This window comes from Lepidochelys kempii, chromosome 10 (assembly GCF_965140285.1).
Source record: "Lepidochelys kempii isolate rLepKem1 chromosome 10, rLepKem1.hap1, whole genome shotgun sequence".
NCBI lineage: Eukaryota > Metazoa > Chordata > Testudines > Cheloniidae > Lepidochelys > Lepidochelys kempii.
Window position 1 is genome coordinate 84366848 of NC_136389.1, and position 17736 is coordinate 84384583.

At 64.9% G+C, this 17736-nt stretch overlaps 1 protein-coding gene across 1 annotated transcript; it reads right to left on the reverse strand.

Annotated features, from left to right (window-relative positions):
• Positions 1 to 4566: 4566 nt before the first annotated feature.
• LOC140895202 (uncharacterized) lies at positions 4567 to 17467 on the reverse strand. The gene is made up of 4 exons (XM_073304659.2): positions 16640 to 17467; positions 7173 to 7742; positions 5636 to 5840; positions 4567 to 5030 (listed from the first exon to the last, which is right to left on the reverse strand). The coding sequence occupies exons 1-4, from the start codon at positions 17465 to 17467 to the stop codon at positions 4567 to 4569; spliced, it is 2067 nt and encodes a 688-aa protein (XP_073160760.2).
• Positions 17468 to 17736: the final 269 nt, after the last annotated feature.

Here is a 17736-nt window from a genome sequence, read left to right on the forward strand (position 1 = left end):
CACTTACTCTGGGTTAATTAATAAACAAAAGTGATGTTATTAAGCATAAAAAGTAGGATTTAAGTGGTTTCAAGTAGTAACAGACAGAACAAAGTAAGTCACCAAGCAAAAATAAAGCAAAAACACGCAAGTCTAAGCTGAATACATTAAGAAACTGATTTCAGGGGGGCAAGGGATGGGGCAGAGGCACCAGGAAGGAGGGTGGTTTACTTGCTAATCTCACCTCCTTGCACCCATCAGCCCTTCTGGGGAAGCAGCAGGCTACATGAGCCATGGCCGACCCATTCCCCTGCCCCAGCCCCGTCCCCATCTCTCCTCCCAGACCCTGCAGCAAGGTACTCCCCCCACTCCATTCTGGCCGGGGGGCTACGCAGAGCTAATGGCCTGGGACTGGCTCTTCCCCCTACCCCCCCCCAGCCTGGCCCTGCATCCTGTGTGGAGCGGGGGCAAGGAGGCCAGCAGCAGTGCAAGGACAAGGGGAGAGAGCGGGCGAAGCTGCTGATCCAGAAGCAAGGTCCTGCCTGCCGGCGTGTCTCCCAAGGACCCAGGGATTAGCTGGTCTCCAGCAGCGGGTACTGGCTGTGCCGGCCGGCTTTGCAGCAAAGCCGGCTGGTGACGCACACGCTGCTCTGGCACCAGCTGGCCATGTTCCAGCCCCTCACCTGGGGGACAGGCCCTTCGGGGTCCATCCCAGGCGTAGAGTGAGACCCTGCTGGGTGCTGGGGACAGGGAACCGGGTCCAGAACCTCCCAGATCCAGGGCCAGTCCGTCCCAGCAAAGACCTCACTCCTGGCCACCCCGTGGGTCCTCCACTGCCCCAAATCCCACACTACAGATGGCAGCAACCCAGACAGCCTGCTCTCCCCTCCCCAGGATGGGCGCCTCGTGGCCTGCCCCGTGTGCAGATGGCTCTGACCCTGGAGCTGTCGCTGTGCACAGCTCCGGAGCCTGGAGAGCAGCGACCTTCAGTGAGAGCAGGGAGGCTCCAATTTCCAGGAGAACGAGCTCCCGGGATTAAGGGGTGGGCACAGAGCCCACGAGCTGGAGCCAAATGTCCTGGCAACCCCCGTGTCCATCTGGCCCCACCTGCCACCAACAGCAGGGCCAGCCCTCGGCTAGGGCCCATGCAGGCCCAGCGGGGCACAGGGGAGGGTGGAACAGGGGATGGGGAGGCAGAGCCAGCACCCCACGCAGAGGAAGGATGAATTATTCCCAAGGCCGGCAGAGGAAGCTCCAGGTACGGTGCACAGTCCTCCCCATCCCCTGAGGGGAGCCCAGCCAGGGAGGGAGGGGCTTGCCCTGTCCCAGAGCAGCTCCCAGGCCTGGAGTCTGCATGCCCAGAGGCTGCTGCCAAGGCATCTCCGCTGGTGGGGCAGGGAGCGCAGATGGCAGGAAGGAGCCCTGGCCAACTGCCCTCCAGGCAAGTTCATCTGGATCTACAGGGGCAGCATGTTCCTTTGCCTCTGTTGGCGTCAGGCCTGCCCCTTCCTGCCCAGCTCTGTGGGCCTGATCTCCGAGGTGCTGAGCAGAGGGTCCCCCCGTCATTGAGCGATCTCCATGGCCCACCCCTGCGCTAGGGAGGAGAGCGGCTCTGATCTGCTCTCTGGGATGCAGCCCGTGGGCCCCCAGGGACAGGCGGGTTAGGCCCCGCAACAGAGCCGTGGGGAGGCGCAGGCTCCTGGCCGAGCTCAGGGCCGTGCCACACATGGCTGCATTGGGAACGGGAGCGAGGGGCCCTTGCCCTCTCTTCCAGAGCGGTCATAGCCCCTCTGCAGAGCGCAGGGTCCCGGGGCATATGCCGAGTGCGAGGGGGAGGGAGCAGACCAGTGGGGCAGCACGTGATAGGAGTCCAGCAGCCCTGCTCCACCCAGGGACCAGGGAACACTGCACAGCGCACCATGTGCTGCCTTCACTCCTCAGGAGCCTCGTGGGCTGCAGCTCAGCCTGGCCGGGAGACGCCTGGCTGCCCCAACCACAGCTGAGCCAGACCCAGGCACCGTGGGCGCAGGCCCAGGGGCGACCACAGCACGCAGGCCAGGACCACGAGACACACCTGGTATCGTACACAAAGAGCCTGCCCGGGGACAGGTTTGCCCACTTTCTACACCCTTGCCCCGCCCCTTCTCCAAGGCCCCACCCCTTCTCTGAGGCCCCGCCCCCACTCACTCCATCCCCTCCTCCCTCTGTCACTCACTCTCCCCATTCTCACTGGCTTGCTCATTTTCACAGGGCTGGCTCAGGGGGCTGGGGGGGTGGGCTCTGGGGTGGGGTTTGGGATGCAGGAGGGGGCTCCGGGCTGGGGGGGGGGAAGCCGAGAGGTTCGGAGTATGGGAGGGAGCTCCAGGCTGAGGCGGGGGGTTGGGGTGTGGGAGGGGCTGGGAGTGCATGTTCCCACGTGGGGCCAGAAATGCTGGGTTCAGGTGCAGAGGGGGCTGCGGCTGGGGGGAGCGGGCTCTGGTGTGGGACCAGGGATAAGTGATTTGGGGTGCAGGAGGGGGCTCCAGGCAGCGCTTACCTCAGGCAGCTCCCAGACGCGGCAGCATGTCCCTCCTCCGGCTCCTACGTGGCCAGTCCACAGGTGCTGCCGCCACGACACCCATGGGCCGGACTTCCAGGCCAGTGGGAGCTGCAGAGTTGGCACTTGGGGCAGAGACAGTGTGCAGAGGCCCCTGGCTGCCCCAATACGCAAGAGCTGGAGAGGGGACATACCACTGCTTCCAGGAGCCCCGCTGTGCCACCAACCGGACTTTTAACAGCCCGGTCAGCTCCACCCAGGGTCCCTTTTTGACCAAGCATTCTGGACAAAACTAGATGCCTGGCAACCCTAGTGGGGAGGTACGACCCCAGCCCCTAAGCCCCACTTTCTTTTAAGGCAGGGCAATTGTCAGTCAAAACTCCCATTATGAATATTTATGGCATAAGAGGAGCCAAATCCACCTTTCAAAGAAGTTTGGGAGAGGAAGGAATCGAACTCTCCAGCTCTGGAATTACAGGAGGGCTGCGGGTCAGGACTGAGGGGCACCGCAGAGCTGTGGGAGGCAGCCCAGGTCTGGGATAAAGTGGGGGCTGTGAGTCAGGATTGGCAGAGACGACCCATGCCTGCCGGTAGTGGGGGGGGGGGCAGAGTGAGGGCAACCCACCACTCAGTCTGTGTGAGCATGCTCAGTACAAGCCAAGCAGCAAATCTGGGGGGCACATGACCTTGCATGCCCCCCATGCATCCCCTCTGATTGAGGGGCGCTGGCAGAGCTGTGGGGGTGCCCAGGGTTGGGGTAGCGGGGGGCTGCGGGATAGATTGAGGGGCACCGGCAGAGGTGTGGGGGAGCCCGGGGTTGGGATAGCGGGGGGCTGCAGGATGGATTGAGGGGCGCCGGCAGAGGTGTGGGGGTGCCCAGGGTTGGGGTAGTGGGGAGCTGTGGGATGGATTGAGGGGCGCCGGCAGAGGTGTGGGGGTGCCCAGGGGTGGGGTAGCGGGGGGCTGCGGGATGGATTGAGGGGCGCCGGCAGAGGTGTGGGGGTGCCCAGGGGAGGGGTAGCGGGGGGCTGCGGGATGGATTGAGGGGCGCTGACAGCGGAGTGGGGGTGCCCAGGGGTGGGGTAGCAGGGGCTGCGGGTCAGGATTGAGGGGCACCGCAGAGCTGTGGAGGGGAGCTCACGGCTGGGATAGTGGGGGGCTGCGGGTCAGGATTGAGGGGAGTTGGCAAAGCTGGGGATGCTGCACCAAAGCAGTGGGGATGGGGCCAGCTGATGCTCCTGGGTTGGAGCAGAGACACAAAAGGAGGGGGCAGCTGGGAGGACAACATGGGACTTTCCACCACAGAAGCTTCTGCCATCTGGGGCACATGCCCACATGCGCCCTGTCCTGCCCCCTCTGCACACTGAGACTGGCTTGGCAGGAGTGGGGCTGGCTCTCTGCCCCACACCCTGCACCTGACACTAACGCTGCCGGTTGGCTGGTGAATTCCGGTGGGAGCCTCACTCCTGCCACGCGCTCCGTGATTCACCCTCCCTGGTGCCCTGCACGGCCCCACTTGTGTGCAGCCAGCACCCCCGGGGCCAGAGCAGAGAGACCGGCCCAGCCGGGAACCAGGGCGCAGCCAGGCCAGGGAGCAGGGCAGCCCACCCACTCCAGGGGCCCAGCGGAGCCAGCACCGTCAGCCCCAAATAACCTCAGAAGGGAGACTTCCCACATGGCCTCCTCCTAGCCTGCAGGGCTCCTGGCCCACACTGCTGATTGTGTCCAGCCTCGCTCCCTATCCCCCATCCTAGGGAGCGAGAGACCCTGGAGAGGGCCCGGCTGCTGTCACCGCCTGCCCCTGCCCTCCCAGTGCCCCCCATGCTCCTCCCCCAGCCGCGTGGATTTGGGCTCCACCATTCATGATGTTCGGTGGGGTGTTGGGAGCGTGGGAAGCCCAAGGGCAGAAGGAGATGCCTGGCTTGCCCTTCCCCTCTGAGTATCAGCCCAAGGGGTCCGTTTTCTCCTGCAATGCACCGACCCCTCATGGCCCCAGGCTGAGCTGGGCACAAGGGCAGAGCCCACTAGCCCGGCCCATCCAGGCCCTGGCCTCACGGGCAGCTGCTGTCGACGCTGCCGGTCCCATTGCCCAGGTGGCTCTGGGCCCCGGGCGTCTCGTGTGCCCGGGTGGCCATGGCGCCCCGCTTGGCATGCGAGGAGGTGGCGGAGCAGCGGGAGGATCCAGTTGCCGGGGAACAGGGCTCAGGCCCTGCTCTGTGCCCCCCCCGGCAGCAGTGCCCCGGCCCCCTGCGGAAGGGGATGGTGAAGAGGCCGTAGGTGAGGGGGTCCAGGCAGGGGTTGAGGAGGCCGAAGATGAAGAGGAGGTGGGTGAGGGACTGCGAGACCGTCTCCGCCATGGCACGGGGGCAGAACCAGTGCCAGAGGCCCAGCAGGTAGTAGGGTGTCCAGCAGGCGATGAAGGAGCTGACGATGACCACGCTCAGTTTCAGCACGCGCAGCCGTGCCCGCGGGATGTTGTTGGTGGAGCGGCGCAGGGGCACCTCCTTGGAGGAGACTAGCGCGACAGGGAACAGGGCTGTCAGGGCAGGGGGCAGCCACCCCCACACCACGCTAGCCATGGGGGCGCTAGCGCACCCCAGGGCCCAGGCTGCCTCCCGCGGCCCCACGCCGCTCAGCGTGCCAGGTCCATGGGCTTCGCTGCTAGTCGGTGGCGTCTCCGGAGAGGAGCGGCCATCCGAAGGGTGAGGGCCCAGATGTGAGCCCCAGGGCCAGGCTGGCTGCAGCACTCCACACAGGGGCAACCAGCTCTCTGGGTAACCTGGCCCCACGGACGAGCCTCGGGGCAGGGACCTTGGGCCTGATTCTGGAACTCAGGACCGGTCCAACCCTCAGCATGAGCCAGAGCCGCCTCAAGGCCCACCCCAGCCCCACCAGCGTCTCCCCAGCCCCATCTGTATCTGGGAGCGTGGGAAGCCCAAGGGCAGAAGGAGATGCCTGGCTTGCCCTGCCCCTCTGAGTATCAGCCCAAGGAGTCCGTCTTCTCCTGCAATGCACCGACCCCTCATGGCCCCACCCCATCACCAGGTTCTCCCCAGCCCCCACAGCCCCACCCCAGCCCCGTGCGTCCCCAGGCCCACCTCCCAGCCCCAGCCCACTCACAGAGGCTGGTGCCCATGCGCCGGGAGATCTCCAGCAGGATGCGGGCGTAGCAGCAGACCATGATGAGCAGCGGCAGGAGGAAGAGGCAGGCAAAGCCCAGCATGTTGTAGGCCGTCTCATGCCAGCGCTGGGGGAAGCTGCCCTGTGTCGTGCACTGGGTGAAGTTCTGCGGGGAGCGGATGGTGACTGTGTGGAACAGGAACAGCTGGAAGCAAAACAGAGCGAAAGAGAGGAGAGTCGACCCTGGCGTGGGCCAAGAGCCAGACACGGAGAGGGCTTTGCCAGCCCCTCCCAACCCCTCCAACACCCGGGTGAGGGCCAGGGCTTGGAACCACAGACGTTTGTGGGCCAAGCTAGCTTGCTGGGGACCTGGACATCAGGGGACAATTCCAGCACTCCCATGTCCTGTGGTGTGAGCTGAGCCGCAGGGAGATGGGGGCGTCCGCCGTGCCCATCTGAGCCCAGCTCCGGAGAGACGACTGCAGGGAATACCACACAGGGGGGTGCCGCACTAGCTGGGCTTTGCCATTTGAGGGAGCCCCCAGAGAGCTCCCCGCATACCACCCCTTCCCCCCACACCCTCCACCCCCCAGCTCACACTGCTGCAGCCTGACTCACAGCCCTGGCAGGCTCCTGGGGGCCCCTTTCAGCCTGCTGGGAGAGGAGCAGTGCAGTGCGAGGAGCCCTCCCATGTGAGATGAGTTTGGGAGAGCTCAGCGGCCCCCGTTCTGCGCACAGCTAACGGCACAAGATCCCCACCCATTGCTAACTGGCCCAGCAGACTCTGCTCCGCTCAGGGGACTGCAGGAGGGTAACGAGGGGCTTCGGCAGAACTGGGGTGGGAGCCCAGGGCTAGGACAGCAGGGGCTATGGGATGGATACCTGGGGAAGGGGAGAACGGGGCGGTATCTGCGGTGGGAGAAGAGGATGGGGTACCTGGGGTGGGAGGGGGCAGCAGGCATGTGCGGGTGGGGACCGGCAGGTACTTGAGGTAGGAAGGGACAGGGGGTGTGTACCTGAGGTGTGAGGGGGCAGTGGGTATCAGTGGGGTAGGGACTGGTGAGTATCTATGGGGTGGGAAGGGGCAGGGGGCAGGTACCCGGAGTGCAAGGGGGCAACAGCTATCTGTGGGTGTGGGGGACCAGCGTGTACCCACAGTGTGAGGGGGTAGTGGGTATCTCTGGGGCGGGGACCGGCGAGTATCTGTGGGGTGGGAAGGGGCAGGGGGTATCCGCAGGGTGAGGACCAGCGGGTGAGGAGGACCGTGGGGTGGGAGGACCGGCAGGTATCCAGGGGGTGGGGCCCGGGGGTGCCCAGGGTGGGAGGACCGGCGGGTACCTGGGGCGTGGGAGGCCCGGGGGGCGGGGAGGCCGGGCGGGGAGGCCCGGCGAGCGGGGAGGCCCGGCAGGTATCCGGGGGGTGGGAGGCCCGGCGGGTATCCGGGGGGTGGGAGGCCCGGCGGGTATCCGGGGGGTGGGAGGCCCGGTGGGCGCCCGGCGGGCGGGGAGGCCCGGCGGGCGGGGAGGCCCGGCGGTACCTGCGGCACGGAGAGCCCAGCACTCAGCAGCCAGGCGGCATACAGCATGCGGCGGTTCCTCCTGCGGGCCTGGGCGGCGGCCAGCGGGCGCAGGATGGCGGCCTGGCGGTCCAGGCTGATCACCACGGTGACGAAGGCCGAGGCGTGCATGGCCAGCAGCTTGAGGTACATGAGGAGGCGGCAGGCCAGGTCCCCCGCCCGCCACTGCACCGTGAGGTTCCAGACGGCGTCCAGCGGCATCACCACGCAGGTGAGCAGCAGGTCGGCCGCCGCCAGGTGCAGCAGGAGCAGGCGGACGTGCGAGAGCTTCCCGCGCCGCCCGCCCGCGCCCGCCCACAGCACCGCCAGGTTGCCAGCGGCCGAGAGGGTGAGGAGCCCGAAGGTGAGGATGACGCGGGCCTTGGCGGCGGGGGAGAAGGTGGGCAGCTGCAGAGCCCCCTCGCTCCTGTTGGGCCAGGGGCCCCCCTCGCAGCTGCCCTCGGAGGGCGGGGGGCTGCTGGAGGGCCCCAGGCCCACTCCCTGGCTGGCGTTCATCACAGAGACACGGGGGGCACAGCCTGCTTCCCCCTGCTGGGACAGACAGACAGACAGACAGCGTCAGCACCCACTCCCGGGGAGTGTGACCCCCGAGGCAACTCCCCACCACGCAGAGCCCCCAGCCCATGGGCACAGGTTCCAGGCAGCATCCTTGGCACTGCACAGGGCACCTCCTTATGGGGCTGAGCCCCGGGCCAAGACAGCCTGGCAGGGCCTGGGCACGGCAGGGCGGGGAAGCCTGGCGCAGCTGGATGAAGGGGTCCCGCTCGTACCAGTGCAGTCGGCCTGGGCCAGGGGGCAGCTGAGCTCCGCATGGGGGGAGCTGCAGGCCCAGGGGCTCCCACCACACCCCTCACTTGGACAGCTCCCCCATAGGACACCAGCCTCCCAGCCAAGGGCAGGAGCCAACAGCCCCAGCCTGGCAGTGGGCCTGGCCCGGCTCCGTGCTGCCCCCGCCAGCTATTTGTGTCTCTGCTTCTCCTCTCGGAGCAGCCTCCTGAATGACCTATGAGTGGCTGGCACCCAGCGCCAGCCGGGGGCACTTCCTGGCAGCCTCCAGAGAGCCCCGGCTGGGGAGTGGAACCTGGAGGGGGCTGGGAGCTCAGCCGGGGGGACACGCTGGCAGGCAAGCTCTCCCTGAAGATCCACCAGGCCCCGAGGAAGGCCAGGAACAGCTTCTCCTCCCTCCCCACTCTCACCGACTTCCCTGGTCCTGCCGTTCTGTGCGGCCCAGACGCCGCAGTGATGGGCTCCAGCTAACGATCGGAGTGGGGAGGGTGGAGCTGGCACCAGCGAGGGGAGGGCCGGGAGCTGTCCCACCCTCCAGAACACAGCCCACCTCACCTCCCCGGCCTGCCTTGGCCAGAGAGCTGCTCCCACAGCATCCCTGGCCCCAGCAGCTCCCTTAAAGAGGGAACGCCCCATTCGGTCTCTGCTCCAGGGCCGCTCTCAGTAGTGGGCCCAGGCTGGCCCGGGGGGGTAGTGGAGTCACCAGCAATCAGCCTGTGCTGAGCAAGGCAGGTGCCCCCTCCCCCCACAGGGAGCTCCCAGTCCTCCCCCACCCCCAGGCTGGCAACGGGCACGGAGTGGTCCCAGGGGTCTGTGAGCCATAAGAACATGAGAACGGCCAGACTGGGTCCGGCCAAAGGTCCCTCCAGCCCAGTGTCCTGTCTGCCGACAGTGGCCAGCGCCAGGGGCCCCAGAGGGAGGGAACCTAACAGGTAAGGACCTAGTGATCTCTCTCCTGCCATCCATCTCCGCCCTCTGGCAAACAGAGGCTAGGGACACCATTCCTCACCCATCCTGGCTAATAGCCATTAGTGGACTTAACCTCCATGGATGTATCCAGTTCTCTTTTAAACCCTGTTATAGTCCTAGCCTTCACAACCTCCTCAGGCAAGGAGTTCCACAGGTTGACTCTGTGCTGAATGAAGAACTTCCTTTTGTTTGTTTTAAGCCTGCTGCCCATTAATTTCATTTGGTGGCCCCTAGTTCTTATATTATGGGAACAAGTAAATAACTTTTCCTTATTCACTTTCTTCACACCACTCATGATTTGATAGACCTCTATCACATCCCCTCTTAGTCTCCTCTTTTCCAAGCTGAAAAGTCCTAGCCTCTTTAATCTCTCCTCATATGGGACCCGTTCCAAACCCTTAATCATTTTAGTTGCCCTTTTCTGAACCTTTTCTAATGCCAGGTCAGCGTCCTTGCCATGTGCCACACTCTCTGGGACACAGGTGCATGCCGTGTCCACAGCAATACCCAGGGAGGGGACGTCCCTCCATCATGCCCGGGGAGTGGACGTCCTGACAGGATCCACGCTGTCGCTACCAGTGGGAGATGCTCCCTCCGCCGGTCCCACCCAGACACCTGCTGAGGCGGTTGTGGGGCCGGGCAGCCCCCGCACCCAGCCTGCACCAATCCGCATCCCCCAGGCGCATCCGGCCCCTGGGCAAGGGGATGCCTGCCCAGCCTCCCCTGCCCCATGCATCCCTCCCAGCTGGGACAGCAGAGGACAAGGAGCAGGGCCCCAAGCCACCCACCCCCCTCCTCACCTCCGGCCACAAACTCCCACTGCTCTGTGTGGGTCAGAGCTGGTGCTGCTGGTTCCTGCTCAGTGTCCGGAGCCTCCCTCGGCATTAGGGTCGCACTGCATCCCCGCGGCAGTGAGCCAGCCGGTGGGCCCCCCCGACAGCCAGCCCCCACTCGGGCTCCAGTCCCACCAGTCCCAGGGCTGGGAGGGGGAGAAGCTGCTGTCACTGCCACCTGCCCCCGTCACGGGACTCGCTGGACGCTGACGCAGCTGGTCGATGAGATGCCCTTGACGGCTCAGGTTGCTTCTTGATGGAATAAACTTGTGTTTAAAAGGCTTTGCTCACCCATCCCCCATGTGGCACCCACACACACGGTCACACGCACTCACACACACACTACCCCTGGGTCACATGCAGTCACACCCACACACACACACTCATTCACACGCACTCCCAGTCAGACGTGCACTAACACGGCATCACAGGCCCGGTCACACACTCACATCCACGCTCTCACACACGTGCTCCCACCAAGAGCTGCTGCGAGTGCGGTGGTCTGTCCGGACAGCCTCCCTTGCTGGACAGTGGGGCAGGCATGGGGCACACAACCCTGCCAAGCAGCCTGTCTCCGCTGTGGAGGGGTGTCTGGCGCCCCATCACAAAGCACAATAGCCCTACCCCAGCTTGCCTCTCTCTGCAGCTCCTCCATCCAAAGCCCTGGGCAGATGAGGGGCTGGATCCACGTCTGGGGATGTTGGGCCCAGGGGCCAGGTACAGACCCTGCCCACAGGGACCAAGTGGACAGGACAGCCGGGGACCCTGGCTGGGGTGCACCAGGTCCTTAGGGCTGTGGGGTGAGCTGTAGGCCTGTCTCCCCTGTGCCCAGGATTCCCCTCTGGCTGGGCTGTCTCCCCAGCCGGCAGCACCAGGGTTGTCTCTGGTGCTGGTGCAACCTGGCATTAGGGTGGAGCAGCCCAGGAGCTCCTGGCGACCTGGCATGACCTCTGCGGCCACAGCGCATCCTGGCCGTTTTCAGCAGGAGCCACTGAACCGATGTGGTTGCTGGTCTGTTAAGCTCTCTGTGGTGCAGGGCTAGACCCACAAAAGCAATGCTTTGGCATCCAGAGGCTGGCAGGGTGGGGGGCTGGACATCCACCCCATCGCTGCCAGACTCACAGATCGGCTCGGGGCCCACCGGCGCCCTCCGACTCCCCTCTGGTGCAAGGGGCGCCCCTGAGCCTGGGAAGCCTGGACGTCCCTGCCTGATAGGAGGCAGCGGTGCTGGGCAGGGGGCCACTCTGCACCCAGTGCTCCCTTGGCAGCAGCCTGCCCCCGTGCTGCAGGCCTGGCCCGGGCAAAGCACCTGCCCTGCAGCCTCTGGGCCTCACTCCTCAGACACAGCTCTCCAGTGACACCCCGTGGCCGGCCAGGGCACATGTCCAGCCCCGGGGAAAGCTGGCAGACACCAGCACAGACAGCCTGCCGGATGTCTGGACCCGGGTGTCACGGCGTCCCCAGGCGATGCTCTGGAACTGCTCCCTACGAAGCCAGGCAGGACTCTGGGGGAGTCTCCTCTCGGGGAGCAGCCTGTCTGCAGGACACACAGCTCACACAGCTTCCCCCTTCCTGGGTCTGATCTCAGAGCATTCAGCATCCTCTGCCCCTCTGTGCGCTTCTCACAGCCAGTCCGCCCAGCCGGGGTCTTGGGGAAGCCAGAGGGTCCTGCCCCGCAACTCCGCAGTCAGACGGGACTCTCAGCCAGCCAGTAACACAGAAGGTTTATTAGACGACAGGAACATGGTCTAACACAGAGCTTGTAGCTGCAGAGAACGGGACCCCTCAGCTGGGTCCATTTTGGGGGGCAGTGAGCCAGACAACCACGTCTGCCCTTCACTCCAGGTCTCCAGCCAGCCCCAAACTGAAAACCCCCTCCAGCCCCTCCTCCTCTGGGCTTTGTCCCTGTCCCGGGCCAGGAGGCCACTGGATTCCTTTGTTCTCCAACCCTTTAGCTCTCACCTTGCAGGGGGGAAGGGCCCAGGCCATTAGTGGCCAGGAAACAGGGTGTCGGCCATTCTCTGTGTCCAGACCCCTGCACACACCTGCCCTCTAGTGCTCTGCAATGATCATACACCCTTATCCCACCCCCTAGATACTTAAGAACTGCCTAGGGGAAACTGAGGCACCCCCACACTATTCAGAGGAAACATTAAGAACAGTTCCACTTCGTCACACTGGATTCAATCAACCAGGACCCAGGTCTGAGCCGCTGCTGTGGCTGATGCGCTTGGCCTGGCTGCACCACGGGACAGGCCTGGGGAAGGACAATCCAGCTACCCCACGGTGGGTCCCGACCCCCCAGCCCAGCTGCCAGCAGGAGTCTCCGCAGGACACAGTGAGGTGCTGAGTCCCCATGGACTGTGCGACCTCACAGGGAGCATGGTGCTGTCACACGCTCACCTCACACGGGCAGGGGATGTGCTCTGCGCGTGCATCATGGCACTGCCTGGACACGTCAGGGTGCAGGGATCGCACACGCTCGCATTCAGCGGAGCAGCATGTGGCCCCTGTCCCGAGATTTGCCCAGACAGGCCCAGACAGGGGGCTGCTGTTTGTCTCCGCAGGTGACCTGAGGTGGCAGAGCAGGGAACCAAGCAGGGCAGAGCCAGGATCCTCTGAGACAAACCGAGCGTCATGCTGGCTCCAGAGTGCAGTTCTGGGGCTCTCAGAGGCTCAGCCCCTCCATCTGTTGGGGGTGCTGAGTGCCCTGGAGCCCCCACCTCGCCGTGAGATTCCACCCCCACCTCCATGGCCCGCGGCCCTGTGCGTTGCACAGCCCCTTCCAGGCCAGCGGCCCGTGGCGAAGGGCTGTTCCCATATGGAGGGTGCCCAAAGACTCAGGCTACTGCAGCCACAGAGAGAGGTGCAGGCTGGCACCCCGGGGCTACTGGCCATTTAACCTGGGGCCAAGGGGGAACCGATGGTGCCCAGAGGAGCACAGGACTGGGGGGGGGGGCAGCGTGGCCCATGCTGAGATAGGCCTGGGCACAACAGGGGTGTTTTGCATCTCAAAGGCCGTGTCCCTCTGGCAGAAGGAATTAATGTTATTAGCAAGTCAGTTCACAACTAAGTGGGGCTCATTAGCTGCCCAGCTCCTGCCCCAGAGCCTGGGGAGGGGGGAGGAGATGGAGCCTCCTCTGGTCTATTAGCATCTCCCTGTCAATCCCAATTAGCAACATCCCTGTAATGGGCTCTCCCAGCTGCCCAGGACAGGCCCCACACACCAGGAGCGGAGCCGCCCCACAGCGGGCCCCATGCTGAGAGCCAGGGTCAGGAGCCAGCGCTGGCAGGGATCCCAGCCCCCGTGGACACAGGCCCCACTCTGCCCCACATCCCCAGCGCCCCATTCCTGAGCACAGTGCTCACCACCACTCCCGCAATGCCCCTCATGCCTGGAGTCATGGGGAAAGTCTCAGCTCTCAGGAGAGAGCAACAGGTCCTGGCCCTGGGCATTGGGGTGGGAAATGCGGCCACACAGCTCTGCCGAGAGCCCTGGGCTAGGACCCGCCCAGCCCCTTAGGCCCGTTGCCACACTGCCTGACGGGGGCGGGGACTCCCCAGGGAACAGCTGTGACCACTTTCCCCAATTCCCACCCACAAGCCCCCACAGGCTGCTGCCTCCTGGGCTGGGAGGTTTCACACCCTGCACCTGGCTGCATTTACACATGTGCCAAAGCCCCAGCAGCTGAGCCCAGCCTCCCTACGACCGGGCAGAGCCCCGCCTTCCTTACCAGGGCATTGGAGAGTGCTCTGAGCTGGGACCCCGCTCTGCCCAGGGTCCAGGTGTCATGGGACTGTGACAAAGTGGGACTGTTCTTAGTTTCCTCTGAATACTGTAGGGGTGCCTCAGTTTCCCCTAGGCATTTCTTAAGTCTCTAGGTGGTGGGATAAGGGGGTGTAACTGTTGCAGAGCAAAGGGCCAGGGTACATAAATGGCGACACTCTGTCTCCTGGCCACTGATGACTGGGGCCCTTCCCCCCTGCAAGGTGAGAGCTAAAGGGTCAGAGAACAAAGGAATCAGGTGACCTCCTGGCCTGGGAAAGGCACAAAGCCCAGAGGAGGAGGGACTGGAGGGAGTTTCAGTTTGGGGCTGGCTGGGACATGGAGTGAAGGGCAGACGTGGTTGTCTGGCTCACTGCCCCCCAAAATGGACCCGGCTGAGGGGATCCTGTTCTCTGCAGCTACAAGCTCTGTGTTAGACCATGTTCCTGTCGTCTAATAAACCTTCTGTTTTACTGGCTGGCTGAGGGTCCCGTCTGACTGTGGAGTTGGGGGGCAGGACCCTCTGGCTTCCCCAGGATCCCGCCTGGGCGGACTCGCTGGGGGAAGCGCACGGAGGTGCAGAGGAGGCTGAATGCTCCGAGGTCAGACCCAGGAAGGTGGAAGCCGGGTGAGCTGTGTGTCCTGCAGACAGGCTGCTCCCAGAGAGGAGACTTCCCCAGAGTCCTGCCTGGCTTCGTAGGGAGCAGTTCCAGAGCATCGCCCGGGGACTCTGTGACAGGGATCTCCATCTAGTTATCCGGGGCTGAATCCTGATCCTCTCTGTTGTGTCGTTCCCCCCACTCCCGCAAGCTGGGCCTGCGACACCCAGTTTCCTACAGGGGGACAGAGCTGTGAGATAATTGGGCACAGAATCACAGAGTCGCCATTGATACCATGTGTAACTAACACCGCACCGTCTATTGCAAAGGGCTTGCCAGCCCGTACACTGGGATCACTCACCCCCTGTGGAAATGCAGCCACCTCTGGGGTGGGATGCAGCAGCAAAATGACACAGCATGTTAGAACAGGAAGCTCAGAAGCATCCTGCATTCAGTGGACTCTAGTGAGGCCAAGTGAAATGAGCCACACAGGAACAGGGGCAGGACACGGGCTGAGCTCACCCACCCCAGGGCTAAGCCCCAAGTGATCTTTAATGAGCCCCAGTAGCCAGGCCATGTGTTGGGGGCACTTAGCACTAGCCTGCACCCAGCCCTGGGGAAGGCAGGACAGCCACCGCACAGGGGTGCCTCACGCCCCTTGCAGAGCTGGGATTCTGGGGGCTGTGCAGCGCTCTCCCAGGCCTGTGCATGCAGGAGAGGGCAGAGGAGAGCAGGGGCCCATCCCCCATCCCCCCCCCCCCCCCACAACCGGGGCAGTGGCCTCCATGGCTCCTTAAGGCAGCGGCTCCTCGTGGGCGCCAGGCAAGGGACCTCACATACTGGCTGGTTCGAGTCTCCTTCCCTGCCCTGGGGGTGCCCCAGCATGGTGGTGGTCCCATGGGGTCACAGGGATGTGAGGGAGGAAGGAAACGCTGGGTCCTCCCCCCGTACAGCTCAGGAGAATCCCTCCTGCAGGCAAAGGGCTTGTGTAGCATCCTCCCCAAGTGGGACCGAGGGAAACAGAGGCCCAGAGGGTGGGCAAAGGGAGCTGCCCAACAAGCCCCCACACCAAATCGATGTCTACCCACCCACGGGCTTATCATGGAGCCCACCGCTGGGGCGTGAGCTCTGTGGCCAAGCCACGAATAGAACCCAGGAGTCCGGGCTCCCAGACTAGTGCCCTAACAGCAGGGCAGCCTCCTCCCAAGCAGCAGGTCCAGTTCTAGCTAGGAGGCCGAAGCAGAGATGCCTGTTGATCCATAATGGTTCCCCCTTCCCTCCCCCAGCTCCCCCGGACGCCATGGCAGCAAGAGGCAGGAGGTCACAGACACAGGTTTATTCATTCACAGCATCACATCAGCTTTCAGATCTCTTCAGCTATTGTCCCCTGGCCTGGAAATAACTCAATAAATACCCTCCCACCCCTGCATGTGCCCCACGCCTGCACATCTCCAGCATGCTCCACGCCTGCACATCCCCAGCGTGCCCCAGGCCTGCACGTCCCCAGCGTGCCCCACGCCTGCACGTCTCCAGCATGCTCCAGGCCTGCACGTCCCCAGCGTGCCCCAGACCTGCACGTCCCCAGCGTGCCCCAGACCTGCATGTGCCCAGCGTGCCCCACGCCTGCACGGCCATGCACAGCGGCATTGTCCTCAGAAGGGGGCACACGATCCAGGGCAGAGTCCGTCAGCCAGCGACAGCAACAGCGTCCCTCTCATTCCTCCCGTGCGTGTGGCCCTCTACAGCCGGGCTCATGAGGACTTGCTCTGCCACTGGCTGCTTCTCAGGCTTCTACCCCTGGCCGGGCAGTGGAGATCAGTCCTGGGGAAGCAGGGCCTCCAGGAGGGAGAGGAGCTCGCTGGAGAGATCCTGCAGAGAGGAGCACAGGGATCAGTGGAGCCACAGCCCTGGCCAGACCCCCGGGCGCTGACTCCGGGATCCGGACGGAGAGGGGGGCCCTCTGAGCGGGACCCACAAACTGCCCCTGGAGGGCACAGACAGGCTGCAAGCAGGGCAGGGCCAGCGAGACCCTGGAGCGAGGGCACTGAGCCATTCGCGCTGCCCTGTCAGCCGAAGCTGACTCCCACAAGGGCCAGGGAAGCGGGGTGGTCTGTGTCAAGCCCCCACAGGCTCTGCTGTGCTGATCGGCTGAGCAGCCCTGAGCATGTAACTCCCAGCTCCCCATGCCTCAGCACCCGCCCTGGAAAACCCTTCCCCGCTGTCCCCCGCTTCCCCGGGCAGGGCATGCTGCCCTCCGCTCAGTCCCGGCCCACGGGCCACTGCAAGCGGCCGGGAATGTGGGGAGTGCCTGGTTCCCAGAGGACGCCACTCAGGCAGAGCCCTGCCAACTGCAGCAGTCACAGCGCCAGGCCAGGCGGAAGGCGGGTTCCCCAGATCTGGGGAACCGAACACGTCCTCTGGCAGGTAAACCGAGGACGCAGCCTAGGCTGACGAGGGGGCGGAGCGTGAACATACCTGGGAGGACAGGCCCGCGCCTGCAAACTCAGCTGGCAGCAGCATTGGCCCCGCATCCAGGGTTCGCGCCCCGTGCGGCTCGGCGGGCGTCCCCGCGGCAGGGCAGTAAGGGAGCGAAAGCCAAGCGGCCGTGTCTGTGCCGAGCGCCCCGTGCGGCTCGGCGGGCGTCCCCGCGGCAGGGCAGCAGGTGGGCGACAGCCAGGACGCTGCGGCCGGGGGGAACCCCTCCCACGGGGCTGGAGATGCTGCCTGGAGGCCAGGGGTCCTGGCCTGGCAGCAACCCAGCCCCTCGGGGCACAGCTGGCAGCGCCGGCGTGGGCCCTCTCTCCTCTGGGCCAGCGTCTCCTCGCTGAGCCCCAGCAGCTCCGACAGGTGGGAGATGTAGCGGATGGTGAGGCGCAGGGTCTCGATCTTGGTCAGGCTCTGGCCAGCCGGTGCCACCGAGGGGGGCAGGTAGCGTCGCAGGGTGTGGAGAGCCTTGGACAGGTTCCTCATGCGCAGCTTCTCCCGCTCGCTGGCGCTCTGCCTCTGCCCGCCGCCTGCCCTGCCCCGGCTGCCCTTCCTGCTCCCGTAGGCTGGGCGCAGGCCAGCCCTGCGTCTTGGCGTCAGCACCAGGCTCAGGGCTGCAGGGCAGCTGCTGCGGGGCTCCTGGGGAGCTGGGCAGAGGGGGTAGAGGGGTGAGAGGCCGCTGGAGTCTGTGGAGGGCGTTGGGGAGCAGCTGCTGTACCCCTCCGTGTTGGGCTGGACCCTGCCCCACTCCTGCAGCAGGGCCTGGCTCGGGAGCAGCTGGAGATCCCGGGCTAGGAGCTGGGCAGGACTGCTGGCCATGGCGTCAGGGCTTCTCAGGCTGCGTGTGGGGAGAGCGCAGCAGCCCCAGGCTTTATGCTGAGGCCGGAGGTGTGAAGTGGCACCTTCGCAGGGACCATCAACACATCAAAGCCCTGGGGGGCTGGGGGGCTGGGGGAGAGAGCTCCTTTGAACAGGCTGGTGTTGAATTTTACCCCAGCTGGGGTGGAGCTGTGTGACAGGTCACGGACCCCACGGAGCCCCAGCTGCCGGCCTGCGACAGAGCCTGCCCAGGTCCCCATGCCCAGCTG